The sequence below is a fragment of the Eptesicus fuscus genome, chromosome 1, assembly GCF_027574615.1.
Source record: "Eptesicus fuscus isolate TK198812 chromosome 1, DD_ASM_mEF_20220401, whole genome shotgun sequence".
NCBI lineage: Eukaryota > Metazoa > Chordata > Mammalia > Chiroptera > Vespertilionidae > Eptesicus > Eptesicus fuscus.
In genome coordinates, this window is record NC_072473.1 from 113,480,398 (window position 1) to 113,508,392 (window position 27,995).

Genomic DNA, 27,995 nt, shown 5'->3' on the forward strand with positions numbered 1-27,995 from the left:
ATATTCCAGCCTGCCAGGCAGAGCAAATCACTTTGCCCTAATGATTATTGGGAGGAGTTAGGATTCAAAGAAGCTTACTCAATCTCGTGGAATTTGTTTGCTTTGATGCAAGACTTTACTAGAAACTGAACACTCTGCTGGTTAAAGACTGCCAGTATAGGGTGCTACTGCTCCCCCTTTCCTATTCCATCAGCATATTTCCCCCATTCCTTCATAACATTCTATTCTTCCTCCCCAAATGCATTCTGTGCACTATCCCCACCAATTCCAAAACAACCTGTTCACTTCACCTCTCGGCTAGTTCTAAAGGTATGTATATATTTGTAGGTATATATATATATATATATATATATATATATATATATATATATATATATATATATCTCCCCACATATATCTCTGATAACATGCTCTCCACATATATCTCTGATAACATGCTAATTTACTAAAATACAAAACAGTATGATTTAGTGTTGAACCAGTTGTTACAGACTAAATTGTGCACCCCCGAATTCATATGTTGAAGCCCTGACCCCCAATGTGACTGTACTTGGAGATAAGGCCTATATGGAGGTAATAAAGGTAAAATGAGGTCATAAGAGTGGGGCTCTAATCTGATATGACTGGTATCCTTAAAAGAAGAAGAGACACCAGAGATCTTGCTCTCTGTATGTTATGTGAGGATGCAGCAAGAAGGCAGTTGTTTGCAAGTCAGGAAGAGAGCTTGTACCTGGAACAGAATTGGCCAACACCTTGAACTGGGACTTCTAGCTTCCAGAACTGTGAGAAAATACATTTTTGTTGTTTAAGCCACTCAGTCGATGGTATTTTGTTATGGCAGCTAGAGTAGATGAATATATCAGTGTATATGCATAACCAATAAAGCTATTATCAGATAGGAACAGATTTGGGCGGGGTGGAGAGATGACTTTTTATTTTAGAACTAGAGACCCAGTGCACAAAATTCATGCATGGGTAGGGTCCCTAGGCCTGGCCGGCAATCAGGGCTGACCTGTGGGGCCCCCGCTGTCACCCACCTTGGCTGGCCTGGTGCTGCCTGCTCACCGGCCCCGCCCCCCACTGCCACCGCCAGTTGCCTCCTTCTGTGGCACCTGCCTTGGCTTGTCTGGGGCCTGCGGGCTGGGGGCAGCATCTGCGTTGAGTGTCTGCCCCCTCCCCCCGGTGGTCAGTGCCCATCATAGCCACCAGTCTTCTGCTGGTCATTCCGCTGTTTGGTCGATTTGCATATTAGGCTTTTATTATATAGATAAGAGTTTAAATTTCTCCAGAAAAATATAATAACCTATGAAATATTATTTAATCCAAAACAGAAACACAGAGTAGAGGAACAGAGGTATACTGAATAGCTCTAGGTTGGTAGATAGCCTCATTTAGCTGATTCAGCTTAGTCTGATTCCTTTCCCATTTAGAAAAGGGGTAAGAAACACTTTTAAAAAAACATACATCACCTTTTGAAAATTAGTCTTCAGCTTACCTTCTGTGCAAATGAATTCAGAGATTAGAAGCAAGATGTGATGGGAGGTGCCAGCAGAGTGAGGTTCATCAATGGGAAGGAAAGTCAATTCCCTGGAGTTGCTAGGGGAAGGTGCATTAGAATGTAGACCATCTACCTTGGATGGCTAGGTCTGGTAGACATGATCAAGTAAAGAAAGGCCTTAGAGGTCAAATAAAAAAGGAGTATATCTTCACCCTAGTTGGTTTGGTTCAATGGATAGAGCATTTGCCTGTGAACTGAAGGATCCCGGGTTTGATTCTGGTCAAGGGCACATGCCCGGGTTGTGGCCTCGATCCCCAGTAGGGGGCTTGCAGGAGGCAGCTGATCAATGATTCTCTCTCATCATTGATGTTTCTATCTCTCTCTCCCTCTCCTTCCTCTCTGAAATCAATAAAAATATTTTTTTAAAAAGGAGTATATCTTCATACTAGAGGCTCAGTTTGGACAAGGGACATTTCCATGTTTTGTTTTGTTTTTAACTTGTGATATTCAGTATTACAGTCACTGGGATAACAGGGAAATTTTGTGGAAATGGAGTTCTCAATAAAGCATTATTTTATCCCAAGATATTTAGTCTCCATTATTACATACAAATTCAAACAAGGCAGGGAACTATTTATTCCTCAATAGAATGGTCTTTTTTTGTCATCTATAACACAGAAAGCTTAAACATCCCAGTCAATCAATTATATATCATACTAAAATATAGCTAAAATGTTGTCACTGCGCTTTTAAGAACTCCAATTATCCTTAAAATTGTTGCATTGTTGAGGTATATGGATATTGTAGTTAGATCAGTTTTCTTTTGCTTATTTCCATATAATTTAAAGAAAAGCATATCAACAGGAACATACCAATGCATACATTAATTTCATTTTAGTTTTTTTTCTCAGGGTGGGATTCAGAGGCTAACAGATTGCCAGAATAAACTGAATTTTGAATATATAAAACATGATAATTTTACATTAATTTGTAGCTGAGTAGAAGTTTGGCTTGAGAGCTAAATAAATATAATATTTTATTATCTTAAAAAACAATATTTTTGTGTAGCTAATATATTCAAATGGAGCAAAATTCCAGATATAAAAGAATATACACTAAAAATTAGGTCTCTCCCACGCCCTTAGCTCCAAGTTCTCCACTTTCCATCCCTGAAGGCAAGCACTATTATCAGTCTCTTGTGTTTCCTTCTAGAGATATTCCACAGTGCATTGATTCTGGTATAGGATCTTCTCCCCTTCCCTAGCAGGCTCTCAATATCTGGCAGCATCAAAATATTGTTCTTTGAGGCAAAACTAGTGTTCTGAGCAGTAATGTGGAACAGTGACAACCCTTGCTCCTTCTCACACCCCTCCTTGGAAACCATATTCCCCAAATTGATCACCAGACACTTGTCCAAACCACTTCTAACTGGACATAATACTAACATAGACACATTTATCATGAATACACAACAACTGAAACATCTAACAGATGCAATCATTAAATATTTACTTAGTTGTGCCCTGCTGGTGTTGTTCAGTGGTTGGCATCAACCCAGGAATCAGCAGGTCATGGGTTCAATTCCTGGTCAGTGCACATGCCCAGGTTGAGAGATTGACCCCCAGTAGGGGGCATGCATGAGACAGCCGATCAATGATTCTGTCTCATCATTGATGTTTCTATCTCTCTCTCTCCCTGCCTCTCTGAAATCAATACAAATGTATAAGAAATATACTTAGTTATGTATGTATAAAAGTAGGTGCTTTTGGTAGGTTGTTGAGCAAGAAGGAGGTTCTATTTCTATGTTAGATAGAATCAGTGAGAAATTGTTCTCTCTTTTCCAAGGAATTGGAGATTTAATCAGAGAGGTGCTGTGTAAATGACAGAAGGGAGAAACCTTGGCTCAAAGGTGCAGAAAAGGCATTGCAGGCCTCTCTTCCTTGGTTTGCAGATGGCCACCCTCCTGCTGTCTCTCCACTTGATTGTCCCACTGTGCACGAGCACCCCTAACATCTCTTCATCTTCTTAGGACACAAATCATACTGGATTGGGGCCCCAACCCAAAGGCCTAATTTTAACTTAATCACCTCCTTTAAAGGCCTTATCTCCAAATTTGGTTACATTCCTAGGTCCTGGAAGTTGGGATTTCAACATAAGAATTTGGGGGGGAAAAGCAATTCATCCCAAAAGGAACACATACTGTTGTCAGTCACTGGGGATACAGCAGTGAACAAAACATGAAAATCCCCTCTGTTATTGACTTTACATTCTAGTGGGGGAGAGCAATAATAAACATGGTAATTAGCCTGGCCAGCATGGCTCAGTGGTTGTGTCGACCTATGAATCAGGAGGTCATGGTTCAATTCCTGGTCAGGGCATATGCCCGGGTTGTGGCTTCAATCCCCAGTGTGGGGTGTGCAGGAGGCAGCTGATCAATGATTCTCTCTCATCATTGATGTTTCTATCTCTCTTTCCCTTCCTCTCTGAATTTAATAAAAAATTTTTTAAAAAAATAATTAAAATATATAGTATGTTAAAAGACGGTAAGTGTTACGGAGAAAAATAAAGTAGAGAAAGGAGAAAGGGAGTTCTGGTTGGGAGTGCAATTTCAAATAGTGTAGCCAGGGCAAACTTCTCTGAGAAGAGGACCTTTGAATAAGGACCTGAACGAGGTGCTAGCAAACCATGCAGATATCTAGGGAGCGAGAGTTCATTCTAGGAAGAAAGAATAGCTGGTACAAAGGGCTTGTGGGAGAACATGTCCAGTTTGTTCAAGGAATAGCAAGGAGGCCCCTGGGGCTCATGCAGAGTGAGTGTGAGGATAGGGTAGCAGGTGTGAGGGGGTGGTGGCGTGGATGATTGTATGAGGTCTAGTAAGTCATAGTAATGACTTTGGCTTTTGCTCTGAGTGAGATGGTGTGTTAGAAAAAGCTCATTCTTCCCTGTTGTGTTTCTCTTTTCCTCTCACATTACTACCACACTCACAACCAAATGTGTGAGGAATTTTCTCTACAATGAGCAGTTCTCTGTGACACCAACTGAGTGTCCTACACTTTTACTCAATTCTGACACTATCAGCCTGGAGATAGCATCAGTCCCAACAGATTAAGAGCTCATCTTGCCAGACTGCTCCTACCCCACTTTAGATGCCAATGGCAAATCCAGGTTGTCATTTGTGCTTCTGACCTATGGGCTATGAGGTTCTCATGACCCCCTCCTTGGCTTCGATTAAGTTTCTAGAGCAGCTCACAGAACTCAGGGAGCCCTTTCTGGTTTGGCTCAGTGGATAGAGTGTCGGCCCATTGACAGTGGGGTCCCGGGTTCGATACCAGTCAAAGGCACATGCCCTGGTTCCAGGCTCCATCCCCAGTAGGGGGCATGCAGGGGGCAGCATTTCAATGATTCTCTCTCATCATTGATGGTTCTATCTCTCACTCTCTCTCCCTTCTTCTCTGAAATCAATAAAAAAACATTTTTTTTAAAAACCACACTTGCTTTAAAAGAAAATCAGTCCAACAAAAAAACTCAGAGAAACATTTACTTACTTAGGTTTACCAGTTTATTAAAGGTTATGATAAAGGATACAGATGAATAGCCAGATGAAGAGATACAGATACTAGTACATACATAGGGTGACATCTGGAAGGGTCCAGAGCAAGGGAGCTTCTGTCCCTGTGGAGTTGGGATGTGTCACCCACCAGGTACATGGGTGTGTTCTGCAACCTAAAAGCTCCTTGAACACCATACTTTTGGGATTTTTTTGGAAGCTTCATCACCTAGGCATGATCAATTATTAACTCTATTTACAGCCCTCCTCCCTTTTCAAGAGAATGGGGGTGGGGGTGGAAATTTCAGCTTCTAATTCCATGACTTGGTTTTTCAGGTGAACAGCCCTCATCCAGGAGCCACCCAGAGTTGCCTCATTAGAATAAAAGATGCTCCACCCAAACGGCATGGCTCAGTGGTTGAGCATTAACCTATGAACCAGGAGGTCACCGTTTGATTCCCGGTCAGGACACATGCCCAGATTTCAGGCTCAATCCCCAATGGGGGGGGGGGGGGGGCAAGCAGGAGGCAGCCGATCAGTGATTCTCTCTCATCATTGATATTTCTACCTCTCTCTCCCTCTCCCTTCTTCTCTGAAATAAATAAAAATATATTTTAAAAAAATAAATAAAAGATGCTCTTATCACCCAGGGAATTTACAAGGGTTTCAGGAACCCTGTGTCAGGAACTGGGGTCAAAGAGTAAGTATTAGGAAAAAAGATGCTCCGATTGCTCTTACCATTTAGAAATTTGCAAGGGTTTTAGATGTTCTGCTCCAGGAACTGTGGGCAGAGTATATATTATTTCACAGATGGGAAGCCATTGGACAAGTCATGGGTGGCAAGGTCTGAGTAAACGTTTAAAAGAATCTTTCTAACTACCGTGTTAATAGACCAAATGGGGCAAAAGTGGGAGCAGGGAGACCAGTACGGGGAGTGTTGTAATACTCCACTTTCTCTAAATGATGTGCCTATACTGCACTTCCTCGGTTTACCAGCTCTAGACATTATCTAGTGACTTCCCACTCTAATAAATGGGGATTTAGCTCACTTACACTGCATCACCATCCTTTTCATTTCCCATTATTTAGTTCCCCTCCCCATAGATAACCATTTTTATCTGCATCCTTTTGTTTTTATGTCTTTTTTATTATTTTCTTGACTTTTATTATCTTTGTTCTTATGCCTTGGTAGAGGAAGGGAGAAGGAGAGATAGAAACATCAATGATGAGAGAATCATTGATTGGCTGCCTCCTGCACACCCCACACCAGGGACCACCGAGCCCACAACCCGGGCATGTGCCCTGACTAGAAATTGAACTGTGACCTCTTGGTTCATAGGTTGACCCATGCCAGCCGGGCATCAAGCATTTTTAACCAAGCTCACCAGAATGTATGCCATCACACTGTGGAAACTTGTACCTTTATTCCAGGGGTGTTTCTAGTGCTCACTGGGACTGTGCCTCCCCTTGAAAGAAGCCAACCCTAATTTGGATGCATAAAGTCTGGAGTTTTATTGAAAAGAGAAAAGAAAACAGAAAAGAAACAAACTCAATTTATAGTCACAATTTAGTTGTGTGTGTATTAAGACTTTCAGGATTATATAAAACGATGTAATTACATAGAAGGAAGTCTTATGGAATGCTTGTCTATAGAAATTTTCCTTATTTTTCTTTTACTGGTGAACACAAATAACAGATTGTATTCAAACAAGCCTGACCTACACAGCCACTTAATCCCAGAGGGAATGTGACCCAGAGCAGGGAGGGGCAGAGCTCAGGAATGTGTTGCCATGACACATCGATTCCAGGATCCCCTAGGCTTCACCTGTACCTGAGATATGGACAAAGTATGTCTGGATGCTGCAGGGGTTTATTTTTGACTGCTCCATAGTCAGGAGGATGGCAGCTGGGCTGGCCATGAGCGTCTGGAGTACACAGGCTCAGGAATCCAGGGCTGTGGGAGTTCCTCTCCCTTCCATACCAAGTGTGTACAATATCAGCACCTTCCAGGATTCAAAGCAGGGGGGGGGGGAGGGGAGAATTGGAGACAACGATATCCATCCATCACATGGTTTATCAGAAATAAACTGATGGCCCAGCTGGTGTGGCTCAGTGGTTGAGCGTCGACCTAAGAACCAGGAGGTCACGGTTCGAATCCCAGTCTGGGCACATGCCTGGGTTTCGGGCTTGACTCTCTCATCACTGATGTTTCTATCTCTCTCTCCCTCTCCCTTCCTCTCTGAAATCAATAGAAATATGTATATATAAAAAGAAATAAACTGATGATTCTAACCAGCATGAGTGCTAAGGAACAATAAAAGCTTTATAAAAACATACTTTCTCCTACAAATTAATTATAACACATTTCTGTCATAAAAATTACTTAGTGATTTTTAATACTTTTAAATATTTCTTGGAAGGGTGCATGAAAGTGGTAAATGTAATTATCATCAGGTAGCTTTTTGCTTCATATCATGTGGGACCCAAATAGTGTAAAGGAGAAATAGTTCTTGACCATGATTCTTCAACTAATACAAAAAACTGCTTTAGGAAGACCTTTGGCAATCTCTTCCGTATTAATTACAAACACCCTCACCCTAGAGAAACTTTATTCAAGCTCAGGTAAGGAGAGGCAACCTTCAGCCCTTTCTCATATTTCTCCTTATATTTGGAAGCCCAGAGCCATACTAGAGGAAACAGAGCAGTGCTTCTTAAAGTCCCTCGTATAATATCAATTCCATGATTCTGGACTTTTCCCCCACTCCAATCTTGAATTTCTAAAGGATGTGATTCACTGGGATCAGTAGCAGTGACTCATTGTGGCAGTAACTGCAGAGGAAGGGGCAAAAGAAAAGAATGAATGTGTTTGATGGGTAGGGATTCTGCCTTGGATCCTGACTTCCCCCTCCCCAATTATCATAATCATAATCATTATCATAATCTCTAAAGCGAGTAGTAATTTCCAACCTTTTTGGCAATCTTTATACTTCGTTATCTACCTGAAAGAATCTATGCTCTGTCAGTAGATTTTCTCTAACTTCCTCACTGTCAATTATTTGTTGTAGGTACTGCAAAAATTATTCTATGTTCTTGAGAACAGTTATCGCTTTCAAGTTCCTTTTTATATTTGTTTGCTTTGTTCCGCAAGAGTAAAATGCCAGTCGCGGTTGCTTTCGTGCAAGTAGGACAGCAGAGGCCCAGTTTGGGTTGAGCACCCGGATCTGAGAGCCAGTGCTGCTTCAGCATCTCACGGTGTGTGTGGGGGAGGCTGGTCCGCAGTCCTCCCTCGTCCTATCCCAACTATCCTTCACCTCCGTCTCTGTGTAACTATATTAAGCGAAGGCGACACTTCACGTATAGGCGATTGGACCCCAAAAGGAAGCTTGCAGCGCTTGCCTGGTGGGCACGAAGCCGGGAGATGGGTGGGGAAGTGGGGCGGAGGCACTGTTGAGTGGCGTTCGGAGTAGCCAACAGTACTTCGGGGCAGCGGTGGCAGGGGCGGAGACACTGAGGTCTATCAGCCAATGGAGGGCGAGAAACTACTGGAGCGACCTAGTGACGTGAGGAGCCTTCCATTCGGCCAGCAGTAGGCGGCTGCCACAGCTGTTTTAGGGCCCCGATCTTTGGGGCTCCTTGTCTGGAGAAGGCAGCCTCCGGGCTTGGGAGTAGAGGTCGCTGCCAACTCGGGCGGCTGACGCGGTCCCCTGGGACAGTCCACTTCCTGCCCTCAGTCTCTGGCCGATTTTGGGCTCCCAGGTTCAGGTAACAAGGGGTGGGGGTTGGGGGTCTCCTGGGCTTGGCCGCATGGTGGGCTGCCAACCCCTCCGCTGCATCGGGACGCGCGGACCTTGGCACTGCCCGGCTCAGGGTGCCAGCGGTGGAGTCCCCAGCCGTGGTGACTACACGTGGCGGAGCGTGTGTGAGTGTGTACGAGCGTGTGGAGGTGGCGCGCGTCCCGAGCTGCCTGGGGCGGTGGTCCGCTGCGTGGCGGAGGCTGGGCGGGCCTCCCGAGACCGCGCCCGCTGCCTGCCCTGGACTCGGGCCTTGGCCCCGGGCGGGTGGGCGGTCGCTGGTTCTGGACGGATTTTGATCTTTGTTCTCCCTGGCCCAGCTCCCCTTCCTGGTCTCTTCTCCTACTGGGCCGGGTTATTGGGAGAAGATTGTTTTCCAGGTTAGTTTTACACAAAGGAAGTGTTTCTGTACCTTTTACCCCTCCCCTTTCCCAAGCCCTCCACCTTCTGATTGCCAGGCACATCGCCTAGTCTCTGTTTGGACCCTTGCCCTCTCCAGCTGGGGGATGATTTCAAGTTGGTTGTTTCTCATCAGTCCGTCAGGCTGCAGGCTTCCGCCTCAGTCGTGCCAGCGTGGGGCGTGTGGTGTCAGTAAGTAGAGGCCACAGCACCACACCTGAGAGGATGAGAAGGGTGGCAGTGGCTGAGAAAGGTTGGGCTTGGGGATTCAGGATGCTAAGTAGAGATGGTACTTATGAAAGATCCCGGAAAACACCGTTTAATTGCTGTCTTGTTCCTCCCCCTCCAACGCTTTCAAGACCTCTCCTGTTTTAGTCAGCCTTCCACCTATAGATCTGTGATGTGGTTTTATTAAGATTCCCACAAATGTTAGGCTTGACCCCCAAAATTGGTTCATTTCCTGAACTCAGGAAGTTACCAAGGGTTTGATGAGGGGAAATCTGTTTTGAGTAAGTACCTGGATGTGTGTCCAGAGTGTCCAGAACCTCCTAGCTCTGCCAGAGGATGACTTGTTCCCTGGTGTGATTCATATTTGAGTGGCTAATTGAAGAAAGAAGGTGAAGAAGTGGAGGAGGGGAGGGAATGGCTCCTTAAGGACATAAACTATTATTTTTAGCCCTTTTAATGATGATTATAGAACAATGTGGCGTAGTGGAAAGTGCCCTGGATTAAAAGTCTGCAGACAAGTATTTTTACTTAGCTTTGCAGTTGTGTGACCCTGGATAAATTATTTTCTCTCTCTGGTTTTCACTTTACTCATTTTCAACCAATTAATTGGGGCTATCACCTATAAAAACCCTTCTAGCTCTAAGGTTCTGTGATGAACAAACCACCAGTATTATATTGGAACTATGGGGGTTTCTTTAAGAAGGTATACTAGCGCTCTTCCTCTTCTTTTTTTTCTGGAGAACCTGTAAACTTTTCTCCATTTAGAGGACAAACATAGATGGGAAATAAACTTTTCCCACTTCCCCACCCCCACCCTTTCAGGCTTATCTTTTGCTTCTGGGGAAGGAGGATTGAACTGCATTTTCTTGTTCCTGTCTCATTTTTTTTTTTTTTTGGTCTTTTCTCTTAGGGTTAGAAGTTGGACTTTTGATGATGTTTGACCCAGCAGCAGCAATAGCAGGCAACGTGATTTTAAAGTTGAGCTCAGCCTCTGTTTTTTCCATCTTGTAATCACAAAGAGCATCTGGACCAGGAATTCCAATCATGTCTGTGATGGTGGTGAGAAAGAAGGTGACACGGAAGTGGGAGAAACTCCCAGGCAGGAACACCTTCTGCTGCGATGGTCGTGTCATGATGGCCCGGCAAAAGGGCATCTTCTACTTGACCCTTTTCCTCATCCTGGGGACATGTACACTCTTCTTTGCCTTCGAGTGAGTTTCCATTGAGTAGAGTCACCTGACAATGATTACTTTGAATCTAGGGGAAGAACCTTCTTTCTGGGAAGTTTGTGGGTGTTCCTTGGATGGTTGTCACTGTCCTCTTGAGCAGTGTCTATGGATCATGTCAACTGAATTCATTGCTTTATGCTTATAGCAGAGTATGTGTTGCATAAAAAGACCAAGACCTTTGATACCAATATTATAGCACTGATTTGGGGCGACTCCTGACACCCTTGGGAAATAAAATAATTTGTTTTTATTACTCACTTCCCCTTTTCAGTGGTCTCCTTAGGTTCTTAGCGACAGGCTGCCTCTTCCCCACCCCTCCCAAGCCCAGGGGCACCCCTTGTGGTCATAACTCCACCCCACCATAGTCACCTATTCTGTTATTCTGGGTCCTATGTACTTTAGGGATTAGCTCTCAGCTAGCTATTAAATTGAAAAGTCAACTGAATTGGGAACCTGCAGATTGGTTCCAGCCTCATCTATGCTACAAACTAGCTGTGTGTGTGGCACATATGTGCTTATTAACTGTGAATTGTTCTTTTATTCACTTAAAATCACTCAATATAACCCTCTATTTTGTGTGTGTTTGATACCAGCCTTGGAGTTATTTTTTTTTCTGTGATGTAATAGCCAATACTAGAGCCACCGTAGGACACCTGCTAGGGAGGTGGCTAGGTGGATTCTAGGATACTGTGACATCACTGCTGGTTGTTCTGAGAATGCTATGTACTCTGGGGATGGGAGCAATGCTAATTGGTTTGGGGTTATTATGAGGAGGGCCTTAAGGAGCCACGAGGTGTGTGTAGGCTGTGAGCCACACCTAACTTGAGCCTGCTGTAGTTCATGTACATGAGTGACCTGGAACTGCAGCATAGCCATGGCAGGGAGGAGGGGGCTCCTTGGCCAGCCTTTGTGGGTAATTAAAATGAGCTCTGGTCTCTTGGGGCTCATTTTTGTCTTTTCTTTCTGTAAGAGCTTCAGGCTTTCCCAGTGCATCAAGAGTGATTTTTTGAGCTGCTTTGCTAGACTTCTTGATGGTTGTAACTGGCTTGAGTAACAGCAGGGGGAGGAAGGGGACCCAGTTTATAACAGGGCTAGGAAAGTAAGGTCAGAAGAGCTTTGTCAAAGGCACTTTTGCTGCTGTTGCTGTGGACTTTGTGAAGTATTTGGCAGAGTCAGGCAGTTTGGTCATGGCGTCTTAGCTGCTTTCCATTCTGAGTCTCATGGCTGAGTGTGTGTGTGTGTGTGTGTGTGTGTGTGTGTGTGTGTGTATACTTGTGTACTTATGTGAGGTACAAGTGAGTATGTGCAGTCAGGCAGGCATATGTATAACTCCCAAGTTTTCTTTTTTCTTTTTGTTAATCCTTACCCGAGGATATTTTATTCCATTGATTTTTAGAGTGGAAAGGAGGGGTAGAGACAGAGAGAGGAACATTGATGTGAGAGAGACACATCTATTGGTTGCCTCCCACACGGCCCCAGTCTAGGCCAGGGATAGAGCTTGCAACTGAGGTATGTGCCCTTGACTGGAATCGAACCCGAGACCCTTCAGTCCACGGGTCAATGCTGTATCCACTGAGTCAAACCGGCCAGGGCTCTCCAAGTTTTCTTTGGTTTATTCCTGCCTTGCTTCTTTTTGGAAGTGCCGAGCTGAACTATGCTCTCTATCATCCTCCCTGTCTTGTGCGTCATCCCCTGTGAAATCATTAGCTCTTTCTGCCCCTACCCCCAACCCCTTTGCCTTGGGGTTAATTTGTTGTGATTGAAACCACTCAAAGCAAATGAGATTTGTTTTCTGACCCTGAGTGAGCTGATAATTCTGGGCCTAGGAAACCTCTGGTTTGACTGGCCGGGGGAATTTGAAATTTGGAGCTATTGGTGTTTGGTCCTTTTTGTATCTGGGAGCCAGACAGAGTCTGATTTGGGTCTGTACCACTTAGACCCAAAGGCTTCTGAAGAAAACTTCCCATGGGATGAGCTTATAATTAGCCAAGTTACAGTTTGACAGAGGCAGGTTGAGTTTTCTGCCAAGACGACTCCCCCCCCGCCCCCCCGCCCCAGGTTATTTCTCACACTTTGTCCTCAGATATGAAGGGTGAGGTTGTTTGTAAACTGCTCGGAGTTCCAGCTGTCTGTGCAATAGAGTAAATATTTTTGAAGGTAGGGCTGGGGAAGGGAGAAGGGGGGGAGGAGAAGGAAGTAAATATATTAGCTGAGGAATGGAATGGGGAAGTATAACTCTGACCAAAGGGGAGAGGATCCTGGTGATGAATCCTTTTCACTAAGAATGGTGGAATCTGTTTGTGAATGTGTGTATGTGTGTGTGTGCGATACATATATAGACATACAGACACACAGATACTCTACATGCTGACTGCCTGTGCCTTGCCGATGACAGGCTATACAAAGGAAACCAGCATGCCTCTGAATAATGGAGTCACTTTCTGGTCAACCTTTTTTTCTTTGGAGTCTGTAATTTACTACCAAGCACAGAGTTGGGGATAGGTGGTGAGGGGTAAAATATGGGCTCCTTAGATAGTATTAGAACTTAGGGAGACCTCAGAAAGTCAGCTGATCAAGCTAGGTGAGGGTGACAAAGGGCTGGTTATTTTAATCAGTTTGTCCAGAAGCATAGACATCACTTCCTCTGGCTGCTGCATTTTTGCCTTGGGGAAAAGAGTCCAGATCCTGAGGCACATCTGGATATGCATTTTAGTAATAGGGTCTTGCTTGCAGCAGGTGCTTAGGAACAAGTTCGAGTTGATTTATAGCTGCCTGTGGCACAGCCCTGGGTCAGCCAGATGGCTTGAGAAATTTGGTCAGGCATATGTGTGCCCCTTGATGAAAATCATGCAGTGCTAGTAGTGCCAGTGGAAATAGTTTTAGTTTTGGATTTTGCCTTTACATGTTTAGACTTCTCAAAAGAGGTACCTATACTTTTTAGTGGACAGATAGTAGGTTGCATACATAGAATGAAAAGAGATTGTTCATTCAGTAGCTAGTTAGCTTTGTATTGTTAGAAGTGTTTCTAAAGAAGCCGGGTGGCCATCTCTCAGGGCTGCTGTCACAGAGTGGATTTTTGCCCGGAATGGAAATTGAGCTAATTGTCTTAAGCCTCTTGCAACTCTGAGAGTCTGAAATTCTGTAGAACTTTTGTGACTGTCTGTAAGAGTAAATATAGAAAAGGAGAGGCTAGAAGATTACAGGTAGGTAGTGTATTTAAATATGTTTATGTATTCAAGTATAATTGTATCCATGGTAAATATATTTGAATTTAAAGCAGAATGAAAATTGAACAGTGTTTTAAAAAAGGATTTCCTAATTTATTCTCAGGGTGAGCTATCTAGGCAATGTGAGTGAGTCTGCCAGTTTCAGCTTTGAGCACATGAACCCTTCTCAGTCCTTTCTGCTCAAACTCTGTCCCGCTTGTATGATGAACACATAGCCACTAGCTTGGCCGGGAGTGTCAGGACACTATAGCAGAATGACACTGACAACTTGTGAGTTTTCCAGCTACTGAAAGGCAATTGTGGTATTTAGTTAATCTCCATTTCATGATAAAGCTTGGAGAAAGGACTGAGTGCACTGTTTTTTTGAATTGGCTTCCTCTTTTTAAAAAAATATTTTAATTGATTTCAGAGAGGAAAGGAGAGGGAGAGAGAGATAGAAACATCAATGATGAGAGAGAATCATTGATCGCTGCTTCCTGCATGCCCCACACTAGGGATCAAGCCTGAAACCCAGGCATGTGCCCTCACCAGGAATTGAACCGTGGCCTCCTGGTTTATAGGTTGATGCTCAACCACTGAGCCACACCTGCTAGTCCCTAGCTGCCTCTTTTAACTTTGTGACCAGATTGCTAGTGGAGTCAAGGTCCCCAGACTTCTCTTGTGGCAAGAAAAATTGTATGACTCTTGACCACTGAAGTAGAAGCAGTTTGCTGCTATGATTAGTGCATATGCCTCACTTTGCTTTATATGGAAGAAATCATATCAAGGCACTATCAAATCTCATTGGACTGACACACATGTGTGCTTATGATATACAGAGGAGTCACTGAATTGGATGAACTGAAAAATGCTTTGTAGCACTGCCTAGTAATTGTCCCACTTCTAGCCTCTCACAACTCTACCTCTCTTTCAAGTCCCTTGAGTCTTCCTTTATGAAATCTTTCTATTAATTTCTGCATTCATGGGACTAATTGTACATGCCACTCATTTAACACATAATCATATGACATTTCTTACATTTCTGATTTCTATGGTCATTGCACTTGTGCTCTTCCAATGTGAGGGACTATTTTCTGTGTCTGTGTGGCCCCCACAGTGTCGGTGGTCAATAAATGTTGCAGAATGAATACATCCTGGATGCAATTAAAATGTACCAGTCTTGACTCACAGATTCACAGAATCCTATATAATAAAACCCTAATATGCAAATCGACCTAACAGTGGAACAACCGGTGGCACTGACCACCAGGGGCCAGATGCTCAATGCAGGAGCTGCCCCCTGGTGGTCAGTGTGCTCCCACAGGGGGAGCACTGCTCAGCCACAAGCCTGGCTCATGGTTGGTGAGCCAAGCGGCCAAGCGGTGGTGGCGGGAGCCTCTCCTGCCTCCACTGTAGGCGGGCAGTAAGGAGCAAGGGGCCCTGGACTGCGGAAGGGCACAGGCTGGGCTGAAGGACCACCCCCCAACAGTGCACAAATCTCGTGCACCAGGCCTCTAGTCATAGAATAATAAAGCTGGAAGGGACTTTGGAGACTGTGCCCATTCTTTTGCAGGTGAGGAAACAGGCCCACAGAAGTGAGATTTCTTCATCAAGATCTTTGGCCAGCCACTGCCTTTATATGACATTACCTTTCATCTCAATGTTAGCTTTTGAATATGGAGTCCTGAAGATGTTCAGATTGCTAAAGCTGTACATAGGGCTGAATGCTAGACCAGCATATTCTGGGTTCTTGGTAGCTAGTGTTTGTTACCTAATGGCATCTAGGCTATTTGGGCTTCTCCAGCTCATGCTCCTAGAAAATGAAGGCATCTTTGTGGAACACTGATAGCATGCTGGCATGGCATTCTGATAGCCTTGCAAGAGCAGGGAAGCCCATCTCTAAGGTGAACCTAGAAAGTAAGCTTTGTGAGTTATGAGGGATTATCACCTCTGTGGCCAGGATGAGGAGGGCTTAGAGCAAAATTCATACTTTGCTACTCTGTGGGTGAACCCTATGAAAGGGGCACCATGTCCCTGAGGGCAAATGGAAGAGAAAAGGCAATTTGACAACACAAAGGTACCAGGTTTGAGGAGGCACAGGACTATGCAGACTAAAGCCAAACTCATGTGATAGAATATCTGTGCTTATAGTGCAAGGTCCAGGTTCCTGAAGTTCATTAGGTAAGATTGTGAAGAGGAAAGAGTGACTGCATCATATCTCTAACCAACAGAGCCTTCTATAGAGAATGTTCTGTAGGAGTTCAGTCTTGTGCTTCATCTAGCCCAAGATTCTTTCTGTGACTTGGCCAAGCAAATGAAAGTTTTAAGAAATGAGTAGTTGCCTCTTTGATACCAATCTGTTATAGTACTTAGCTAAGCTCAACTTCCTGATTAAGCACATTCCTGGAGAAGGATTGGTTTATGTCTCCTGAACAATTCTTTGTGGTTCCGTCATTCAGAATTTATCTGAATATTTCAGCATTGATTACCTTTAGTGGTAATGAGTTTCATGTTATCAATCTTTATTATATGCATCTCCCATCTTTTCAGAATGAGTCTTTAAAACGTTTTATTTATTGATTGATTTTAGAGAGAGAGAAACATCAATTTGTTGTTCTACTGATTTTTGCATTCATTGGTTGATTCTTGTATGTTCCCTGACTGGGGATCAAACCTGCAACTTTGGCATACAGGGATGACTAACCAACTGAGCTACCTGGCCAGGACAGAATGAGTCTTAATTGAGTGTAGCGAACTTCTGTTTTAGGGAAAGCAAGCACAAAGAACAGGGATGTCCCCCATGATGCTGACATTGGTTGAGGTGTTTATTGAAGGAGAGAGGAGACCTCCTAAACTTTCTCCTCAAAAGTATTGTGTTTAAGGAGGCACTTTATGCTTCTTGCAACAGAAAGAAGCTAGTGAATTCAGGGTAATTAGGGGGATACTTCTGGTATGGAGCAATGAGAAGACAAGCACCTCATAATGGTGATTAGATAAGGCCAGTTGATGGAGGGTCTCGGAATACTGGCCTGTGGAGTTTGGGGCTTAATATAATAGGCAGCAGGAAATTGTTCTAAGTTCTTGAGCAGGAGTATGTTATAATTGAATTTTGTTATTTGTTATATTTGAAATTTGTTATAACTGAAATTTGGCAACTTCTTAACAGGTTTGGATAGAAACTTTGGTCCTCCTCAAGTTAGAGGATGGTTCATTGCCTTAAAAATGAAAATGTCGCGCTAGCTGGTTTGGCTCAGTGGATAGAGCGTCTGCCTGCAGATTTAAGGGTCCCGGGTTCGATTCCGGTCACAGGCACGTACCTCGGTTGCAGGCTCCTCCCCGGCCCTGGCCCTGGTCAGGAGTATGCAAGAGGCAACCAATCAATGTGTTTCTCTCACATCGATATTTCTCTCTGTCTTTCCCTCTCTCTAAAAATCAATGGAAAAATATCCTAGAGGATTTAAAAGAAAGAGAGAGAAGAGAAAAGAAAAGGAGAGAAAAGAAGAGAAGAGAAAAAAGAAAAGAAAGAAAATGTCCCTGTTTGGTTCATTTTCACCATTGCTACTGGAGCAAAACAGTGTTATGCATTTTCCTCTGACTTTTACATAGCAGTAAATCTGGAGGCTGGTTTTAAATTATGTTTTTAGTGTCTAAGGAAACTTTTTCCTCTCAGTAGACTGTCATCAGAAGAAACTTGAACCAGTCTTATGGGTGTTTGTACATGTTTACTGTGTTTAAGAGGACAGCCAACCATCTGTATCAGGGAAACTTATAGCAAAGGCTTATTTCTATTAGGTGGGACCAAGGGCCATTGTGGGACTCCCTAATCTTTGAGTGCTTCCTGCTGTTGCAAGCACAGCTCTTCCTTAAAGCCACCCTTAACAGCTGCTATGGGAGCAGTTTCAAGCGGCTACCCTTAACACGTCATCATTGGTCTTATTCTTTAGCTATTTCATATGTTAGTTATGTTTTCTCCAACAAAATTAACTCCCTATTTCTCTTGTTCTTCATTTGTTAGACCCATAAAAACTTGTTGGTTGATTGAGTGTACTGATCAAAGAACAACAACAAAAGAACATAGCAAGAAAGTTATTGGGCAGACTTGGAAGCAGATAATCAGTCCACGTTACCAGTCTGTAAGGCAGAGCCCTGCCATGGAATCTGTCTGTTTTTTTACTAGCTCCACTCATGCACCTCTTTTGAGTTTCCTCAAGTGAATTGAAGTCTGTGTCATTATCATTGTCCCTCCAATGAACTAGCATGCTAGGAATGGGGGATGATACATGACACACCAGCGCAGCCTGGCATTGCTGGCTATTGCTGGTCAGTACCACCATGTGGTCCGTGGGACATGTGGGAGTCCATTCATCTAAACCTGCTATGGAAGCCTGAGGCCAGTTAAGAATTTGGTAGAGGGGGACCTATCTTGACAATGCCTCTTCAGGTGGCAGAAATGAAGACTTAGTGGGAACAGGGTTGTACATTTGAAATTTACAAGGGAGAAAAGCAACTTCCAACCCCCTGCGAAGGGGAAGGCTTCTTGGTACTTTGAAGACAAAGGAGAGTTCTGTTTGCAGAAGTGTATGGATATCATTATTCCAAAATGAAATATCAATGGAAAGTACTAGGGAGTTTTAAAAACAGCTTATGTGAATTACAGATCCAGTCTTTCATTAAGATAAATTAGGGGTATATGAGGATACTCTTGACTTTTGAGGTTGATATTGGGAATTACTCCCAAATCTTCCCATAGCTTATTCCTGTCAGAAACAGACCTCCAGCTTACTGCAATGATGGGACTAACCTGGGGGATATTTTTGGATCATAACTATTAAAGACAGGCACGATGGGTTGTAGTTCACAAGAATCTTAGCTGCTGGCTCTCCAAGCTTCCCTTTACTCAGAGTAGAAAGGCCTGTTGGTCCCACATCTGCCTTCCCAGACACACCCACTCACTAGTGACAACGGGCTGCCAGTAGCCTCATCTCTGGAGAACAATACAATGGGCCTGTTGTGTACTTGTTGACATACAGAGCGGATTGTTTTAGCAGGTGCAGAAGATAGGCTGTGTGGAGATTACAGAGACCTTTATCCATGATGGTGTAGCGTAATTCAAATCTAAGTTGTTCTTTGTCTGATTGACAAGCAGGTGTTGGAAGGGAACTTAGTTCAGCTTGGGTGAGTCCTTCTGTGCATGGAGGCCACATTAATTTGTGTGTGTGTGTGTGTGTATCTGTGTATGTGTGTTTGGTTCTACTCTCTCTGTATCTTTTCCCTATAATAAAGCAATTTACACTCCCTTTGGTGTCCAATCAGATGGCTCTGATTTTTCTAAGGCTTTTGATTGGAGACTGTACACCAAGGCAGTGTGAGTCCTGGAGACATTACTTCTTTGTTTTCAATAATGATCTTAGGAAGATGGCTGATTTCTGTTAGTGTGGTGATTTCACTTGGCTTGTTCATGAACCAGAGCCTTGTGTTTTTACTGTGGCCTTTGGGTCCCTAATAAGTAGAGGGGACTTTCATTTCTGAATTTACTTCTTGATTATCTGTGACAGTGAAGGGGAACAATGGAAAAGAGGGTACTACACAAGCTCCTTAATTACCCTGAACTCAGTTAGCCATACCCTTCATTTCTCTAAACATTTTCCCCTACCCTTGGCATTTAGGAGAAGGAAGTCAATCATACAAAAGCAAACTATGACCAAGGATTTTCTTAAAAACAAATAAGCAGGCAAGCAAACAAAAAGCCACAAAAATAATTTTGCAAGTTCATTATATGTGTTCACCTTCATGACAAACAGCTCAGCCTATAGTATAGTTGGTTTGCATACCCATGGAGTCATGTGTGTGGCAAGAAAACAGGGAAGATCTCCTGGGGACTGTTCCAAAACTGCGGTGAATGTACTATCCGGGGTTAAACATTCCGAGTGGACAGAAGCTTGCTTGATCCCCATGCTAGTGAAATAAGCCTTTTTCCTTAGCTTACTTTCTCCACTCTCCCTCTGGCCCTTGCTTATTCAGTTATAGTCTGCCTCCAAGAGAAGATCTCTGTGTTGAAGGAGAAAATGTGCCAGGAGGAGGAGAATAAAAATAGGTCAGTGGTAACTCTCATCACACATTCCCATTTATTTGGTTGGAAATTTACTTAGACTTAACAAGTATTTGTTGATAGCTTCTTTATTCACATACTTGCATTAAGCTCTGGGAGATATAGAACCGTGATGATAATGTTAATAGCTGACATTTACTTAGCATTTACTGTGTGTCAAGTGCAGTTCTAAGCACTTTATTTATATTCATGCATCTGATCCATACAACGACCCCATGAAGTTCTATTATTATCTTCATTTCACAGATAAAGAGTTTGAAAGTAACTAAGACACCCAGCTAGGAGCTGGTAGAGCCAGAATTCAAACCCAAACATTCCTGTTCCAAAAAGAGAAGATTCTTGTTCTTAGGAAGTCCAGTTGGGGGAGATGAGGTCAACATAGTAAAAAACAGTTAGGAAACAATACAAGGCTCTGGCAGTGAGGATGACGTGGACAGATTAGTGCAGCTTAGGATAAGCCTTTTGGAGGAGACAAGACCTCTCTAAACCCCAGATTCTTCATTTATCAAATGGGTATAATGGACTCTACCTCATAGATTTAGTGTGAGAATTGGTGAGATCATGCATATAAAGAGCTTAGTGTCGTGCCTGGCATATTGGTGAGTGGTCAGTAAATTATGGTTGTGATGATGACAATGATGGCATTGATGCCTCTGGGACCTGACAGATGAGTAGGGCTGAGATAATCCAGAAAGGAAGAGGTATGGCCTTCTAGGTGAATTATGAAGAAAGAGGGGAGCAAACATGATGTTGGGAAGGGGTGCTCAGGAGAAACAATTTTCTTATTTCCTTATGGTCACTAATTACCTACTAGCTGAGCTAATTGAGGAGAGAAGAGGAATGGATGTTGCAAAGTCAGTCAGCAGCCCTGAAGCTTAAAAAAAATATATTTTCATTGATTTCAGAGCGGAAGGGAGAGGGAGAGAGAGATGGAAACATCAATGATAAGAGAGAATCATTGATTGGCTGCCTCCTGCATGCCCCACACCAGGATCGAGCCCACAACCCGGGCATGTGCCCTGACCAGGAATTGAACTATGACCTCTTGGTTCATAGGTCGACGCTCAACCACTGAACCACGCTGAAGCTTTTTATTGGCCTTGAAGCATGCTGAATATACTCTGTGTCTGACACTTGGACCTTTCTTCATGACTAGTCCTGATCTTTCCTTCCTCCTCCTGGAGCTCAGGACTAATGCCATATGGGTGCATAGGAAAAGCTCCAGACATTCCCAGAGTGAGAGCAACCTGTGATGCTTTCAGGTCCAGGCTCAGTGGCTTCCCTGATCTTAACAGTTGTGAGCCTTTCCTGAGGCACAGAGGAAATGTGACTCCCAGCAGGCTGACAGGAGGGACTGGGCTTGGGGGTAGGAGAGGTCCCTTTAGACTGTCTTCTGTATGTTATAGATGGCATCAATCAATTAAGTATTTGTTGAGCTCCCATTATGTACAGAACCACTGTTAGGAGTTTTGGGTGATTCAAGTGAAGTAAAAACCATGGTGTCTGCCCTCAAGGTATTGCTTGTTTTGTTGTTTTGTTGCCATACTGGTAACAATTCGTGGTCCATATAGGATTAGGTATAACTAAATGTTCAATTGCGTGCTTTCTCCAGATGCCGTTACTTGGCTGTCCAGCTATCTCCTGCCATCCCTGTGTTTGCTGCCATGCTCTTCCTTTTTTCCATGGCTACACTGTTGAGGACCAGCTTCAGTGACCCTGGAGTGATCCCTCGAGCTCTACCAGATGAAGCAGCTTTCATAGAAATGGAGATAGGTGGGTTTTCTAACCAGCTGACAAGATGCTATGCTTTAATTAGTAAGGGAATCCTATATAATAAAGAGGTAATATGCAAATTGACCATCACACCCTGGCACAAGATGGCTACCCCCAGGTGGTCAAAGATGGCTGCCCCTATGTGGTCAAAGATGGCCACTACAAGATGGCCAGCAGGGGAGGGTAGTTGTGGGTGACCAGGCCAGCAGGGGAGGGCAGTTAGGGGCGACTAGGCCTGCAGGGGAGGGCAGTTGAGGGGGGGGGGGGACCAGGCTGGCAGGGGAGGGCAGTTGGGGATGACTGGGCCAGCAGGGGAGGGCAGTTGGGGGTAACTGGGCCTGCAGGTTAGGGCAGTTGGGGGGGGGGACCAGGCCAGCAAGGGAGGGCATTTGGGGGCAACCAGGCCAGCAGGGGAGGGCAGTTAGGGGTGACCAGGCCAGCAGGGGAGGGCAGTTAGGGGCAATCGGGCCAGCAGGGGAGAGAAGTTGGGGGTGACTGGGCTGGCAGGGGAGGGCAGTTGGGAGGAACCAGGCTTATAGCGGAGGGTAGTTGGGGGCGACCAGTCCGGCAGGGGAGGGCAGTTGGGGGCAATCAGGCTGGCAGGGGAGCAGTTAGGCATCGACCAGGCTGGCAGGGGAGTGGTTAGGGGGTGATCAGGCTGTCAGGCAGGCGAGTGGTTGGGAGCCAGCAGTCCTGGATTGTGAGAGGGATGTCCGACTGCCGGCAGTTGGACATCCCCCAACGGGTCCCAGATTGGAGAGGGTGCAGGCTGTGCTGAGGGACACCCCCCGCCCCAGTGCATGAATTTTGTGCTCCAGGCCACTATTCTATCTAATAATAGGATAATATGCAAATTAGTTGGGACGCCATCACGTAACAACTGGACAGCAGGGACCTGAGGCTGCATGGTGCCTGCCCTGGGTGGGGGACCTCAGGCCATGCACCCCATCCAGTGGGGCTTGACGGGAGAACTCAGGCTGCTTCCCCCGCCCTGGCACTGGCCCGGGAGACCTCAGGCTGCACTTCCAGCCCCAGCACTGGGCTGGGGGACCTCAGGCTGTGCCCCCCACCCAGTGGGGCTTGATTGGGGACCTCAGGCTGTGCCCACCGCCCCAGCACCAGGCTGGGGGACCTGAGGCTGTGCCTCCTGCCCGGAGGGGCTTGATGGGGGTGGGGCCAGCCGGGTCTGGGTCTCCTGCGATTTTGAAGCGCATGTGGGTGGGCAGGGACTTGACTCTGGGTCCCGCGGCACGCCCCAGACTGTGACAGGAGGGAGATTTTCATATACATTTTACTAATTTTCTTTCATTTCTGACACTTCTATTATAGAGAGAGGGCAAATAGTAATATTAAAATATTTCCTCTAATTAATTCCCTTTTAATGCACACAAATTTCATGCACCGGGCCACTAGTGGCATCATAATAGTGGTTGCAGATTAACAATCATTTCTAGGCTTTTCCCTCTGAGATCCTGAATCTGAGATCATGCCCACCCTGTGAATTTGCTAAGGCAGCTGAAACAAGGTTTGAAAGTCATGCTTCCTTTTTTTTTTCTTGTGTTGGGTTGCGTTTCGGGAGGGATTTGTTACCAAGGTCTGCTGCACTGTTCCCAAAAGGATGGTTATTTTGTTTTGTTTTTTTACTCTTTGGTCATCATCAACTCATTTGATTTTTTTTCATGAAAGCTATAAACCTTCTCTTAGTATCTTTACATACATGCACATACATACAATTTTGGATGTAATTTCAGGGACTCATAGAACTTTTGAAGCACATTCATGGGTCCATAACCAAGAATTCCTGCTTTAGGAGAACACACAAGGTGGAAGGGGTCAACTATGATGCCAGGAACCATTAAGAATTCTAGAAATGATAAGGAAGCAGTTATAGTTTCATTACAGAGCAGTCTACAGCTAAGGGTAGGACTCTCTGGGACAGAGATAGAGTATTACACTACCCAGGAGCCAGGGTGGCTTCGGGAATTGAAGCAGGACATCCCAGGGCTAGAGAGGATATTCTGGGAACTCACACTGGGAAAGAAGGCCGCGATGCCAGTACTAGCAGGGATTGAGAGCCCATCAGACCCAACAGCAGTGCCTGCCTAAATTGTTCTCAATTCCAGTACCCAAGTAGCTTGAGTTAGCATACAAGCCAAATAGAGTAGAAGAAAGGGACCCAGGACTTATAAGACTAAAAGCTACATCAGTTGAGCACCAGTCTGTGGTTAGCCTTTAGTTCTTTTAGGGTGTGTGTTTTTTATTTTTTTAAATTTCAATTTATCTAATTCAAAACACAAACCTGTCGAGGTTCTAATAGGTATTACATTTATTTATTTATTTTTATTTTTAAAATTGATTTCAGAGAGGAAGGGAGAGAGTGAGAGATAGAAATAACAATGATGAGAAAGAATCATTTATCGGCTGCTTCCTGCATGCCCCCTACTGGGGATTGAGCCCAAACCTAGGCAGGTGCCTTTGAATGGAATCGAACCTGGGACCCTTCAGTCCGCAGGCTCTATCCACTGAGCCAAACTGGCTAGGGCAAGAATTTACATTTTTATGCTTATCCAAAAAATAGTGTCTTTTTATATTTTCAGATTGAATTTTATGTCCATTAATTTTATATATATATATTATTGATTTCAGAGAGAAAAAGAGAGACAGAAACATCAATGATGAGAGAGAATCACTGATCGGCTGCCTCCTGCATGCCCCACACTGGTAATTAAGCCTGCAACCTGGGCATGTGCCCCAACTGGGAATCGTACTATGATCTTCTAGTTCATAGGTTGATGCTCCACCCCTGAGCCATGCTGGCCAGGCTAAAAAAATTATTAATTGACTTGTCTTTGTGCATGTCACAACAGGTTCCTTAGCAAGGTTAACTCTGTTTTGCCAGATCACTGGGTTTGGGGGCCAAGCATGAGACATCATATTTGTGACCTCTGCATTTAACACGCCTCTTTCTATAGAAGAGTGCATTCTTGAGTCCATACTCATGCATATGTTTATTTTTATGCTAACAAGTTTTTGTCAACTTACATTCAGTGTTCAGCCCTGTACAGCAGGTCCTCGAATAACATTGTTTTATTCAACATAGTTTCATTATAACATGGATGAGATACCGTAGGAACTTAACTCTTGTTTATATTAATTAGCCTATGGTAAAATTGGTTTCATTATATGTCATTTCACTTAAAGTCACAGAACCTATCGAAGATGCTACCTGAGGACTTACTGTACTGGGTATGTTATGGGTGAGGAGAACCGAGAGAAGAAAGCGGGTGATTCCCTTGCATCATAGTACTTCATAGGGAGGATGAACCATGAACTGTCTTCCAGGTGCCTTCATGTAAAGCACATACAAAGGAATATTAAGGTGGCAGGTGCCATGCTGGTACTCATATCCTCTAATGAACAGCTATCCCCATTCTTGTAAGACTTATGAAACACTGTTATTGTTTGATTTCACAGCATCCACCCCACTCTTCAAAAAAGGGAAAAATGTACCATATGGCGGATATTTTAAAAACCAAAATGAATTAAAAAATATTCTGTTTTGGGAATTATCCTGCATAGGGAGGGTGCAACAAGACAGGCACTCTCATATGCTGCAAATGGGTGGCATGCAAATCTATCAATTTGGGAAACAGTTTGGCAATAGTAATATTGGCTTTAAGTGTTCATACCCTTTGACCCAGTAATTCCACTTCTGTCAGGGTTTAGCTAAAGGAAATAGACAGATTTACACAAATTACTGTAGAAGGATTTTTAGTACATCGTTTTTCTTTTTTCTTTTTCATCTTAATATGGCACTAGCTATTTTAATGCTGGCAACTTCATATATTACTGCTCAGACTTCAACATGCTTTCCTTTATGTTTTAGAAATTAATTTTAACACATGAATGTATTCTCGAGGAAGGGAGGAGGGAGTTGGGATCGGGGTATGATGTTCAAGGGAATTTAGTGTTATTTGTAATATCATAACTTTGAATGTAGCATAATTTTTAAAAATTTATCTTTATTGTTGAAAGTATTATAGATGTCCCCTTTTTTACCCCCATTGACCCCTTCTTGCCCCCTCTCCCCTCCTCCTCCACTCCCATCTCCTCCCCAGACCTTCATCGCACTATTGTCTGTGTCCATGGGTGATGCATATATGCGTATAAGTTCTTTGGTTAATCTCTTCCCAACCCCCCTCTCCCCTTCCCTCTGAAATACACATCTGTTTGCATGCAGCAGAATTTAAATGAGTAAATAAATAATAGTACATGCATATGATGGAATATTGTATTGTCAATAATAATGTTTTCCGAAAAAAATAATAGAAAAATGTTTATTGTATAATCTTAAGTGAAAAACACAGTGTATAACATTGCATTTATAACATGATCTCAAATTTTAAAAAATCATAAATGTTTATCTGTTAAGGGAAGATAAAAGGAAATACACTAAAATGCATGAATATCCCTGAGCTGAAAAGATATCCTTATTTTTTCTTTACGTTTCTGTTTTTCCAAAATTTTTACAATAAACATGTATTACTCTTATTTTAAAATAATTGTTTTTCTAATTATTAGCCTTTTTTTCATGCATATATCTTATTTTTGCAAGACATTGTGAATCTTTTCCTGTCATCATTCACTTGTCTACACCATTTTAAAAAGCTGCATAATATTCCATCCTATGCATGTATCATGATTTACTTAACCAACCTCCTATTGTGACATTGAAGTTATTTTCAGATTTTCACTATAAAAGGGACTCTATGAAAAATATCCATATGTCAACATCTTTTATACAACTCTTTGAAATTTTGATAAGTTCCTAAATGTAGAATTTCTGGGTCAAAAAGTAAACACATTTAAAATTTTGGTAGCCACTGCTACATTATTTACTGGTAATGTATAAAAATACCTTTTCCCTGTCCTTGCCAACCCTAGATATTTTTTATTTTTTGTTAATCCTCACCCGAGGATATTTTTCCATTGATTTTTAAGGAGAGTGGAAGGGAGGGAGAGAGGGGAGAGAAAGAGAGAGAGAGACAAACATTGATGTGAGAGAAACACATCAATTGCTTGCTTCCCGCACGTGACCTGATGGGTCTGGGAATCGAACCTGCAATCCAGGTACATGCCCTTGACTAGGAATCAAACCCATGACACTTCAGTGTGAGGGTGGACACTCTAACCACTTAGAAGCATTGGCCAGGGAATCACTAGATATTTTTTTAAAATATATTTTTATTTATTTCAGAGAGGAAGGGAGAGGGAAAGAGAGATAGAAACATCAATGATGAGAATCATTGATTGGCTGCCTCCTGCACACCCCACACTGGGGATCGAGGCCGCAACCCAAGCATGTGCCCTTGACTGGAATCGAACCTGGGACCCAGTCTATAGGCCGATGTTCTATCCATTGTGCCAAACCAGCTAGGGCTCACTAGGTGTTTTTTTTTTTTAATATATTTTATTGATTTTTTACAGAGAGGAAGAGAGAGGGATAGAGAGTTAGAAACATCGATGAGAGAGAAACGTCGATCAGCTGCCTCCTGCACACCCCCCACTGGGGATGTGCCCGCAACCAAGGTACATGCCCTTGATCGGAATCGAACCTGGGACCCTTGAGTCCGCAGGCCCACGCTCTATCCACTGAGCCAAACCGGTTTCGGCTCACTAGGTGTTTTTATTCTTTTAAATATTTGTTAATACAGTAGGTGGAAGTGGTATCTTTGTGTTAATTTTTGATTATGAACGAAATAGGATGTTTTCATTTTCTGTTTTTAGCCATTTTACTTCTTCTTTTTTGAATATTTTTCTTTGTAATCAGCCAAAAACTTGAAGACACACTTTTTCACATGCATACAAAAGGATTGCATGGCACTCAGTGGAATTTGATGTTGAGAGTCTACTCTGGAAATGTTAATATGAAGAAGACAGTGGGCCTAAGGAACCTTTGAATACTTCCATTGCTTTTGGACAACTGGTGAGACCTTTGGGTTCAAACAATGGCTAGCAGTGACGTTAACGGTCTTTATTGATCTACAGAAGCTACCAATGGTGCGGTGCCCCAGGGCCAACGACCACCCCCTCGTATCAAGAATTTCCAGATTAACAACCAGATTGTAAAGCTGAAATACTGTTATACGTGCAAGATCTTCCGGCCTCCCCGGGCCTCCCATTGCAGCATCTGTGACAACTGTGTGGGTGAGTAA

General features: G+C 43.6%; 1 protein-coding gene across 3 annotated transcripts in view; it reads left to right on the forward strand.

Moving 5' to 3' along the window:
* The first annotated feature begins 8,751 nt into the window (after positions 1 to 8,751).
* The window catches only part of ZDHHC9 (zinc finger DHHC-type palmitoyltransferase 9), a 31,592-nt gene continuing 12,348 nt past the window's right edge, over positions 8,752 to 27,995 (forward strand). Inside the window, exons 1-4 of one of the 3 annotated variants that reach the window (XM_054708948.1) lie at positions 8,752 to 8,807; positions 10,374 to 10,674; positions 21,620 to 21,780; positions 27,829 to 27,987. In XM_054708948.1, the coding sequence (XP_054564923.1) occupies positions 10,508 to 10,674; positions 21,620 to 21,780; positions 27,829 to 27,987 (487 nt within the window). In that variant the 5' untranslated portion in view covers positions 8,752 to 8,807; positions 10,374 to 10,507. Of the gene's footprint in view, positions 8,808 to 8,845; positions 8,965 to 10,373; positions 10,675 to 21,619; positions 21,781 to 27,828; positions 27,988 to 27,995 lie in introns of those variants that run through there. The other 2 variants (XM_054708992.1, XM_054708908.1) reach the window with 2 other exon arrangements.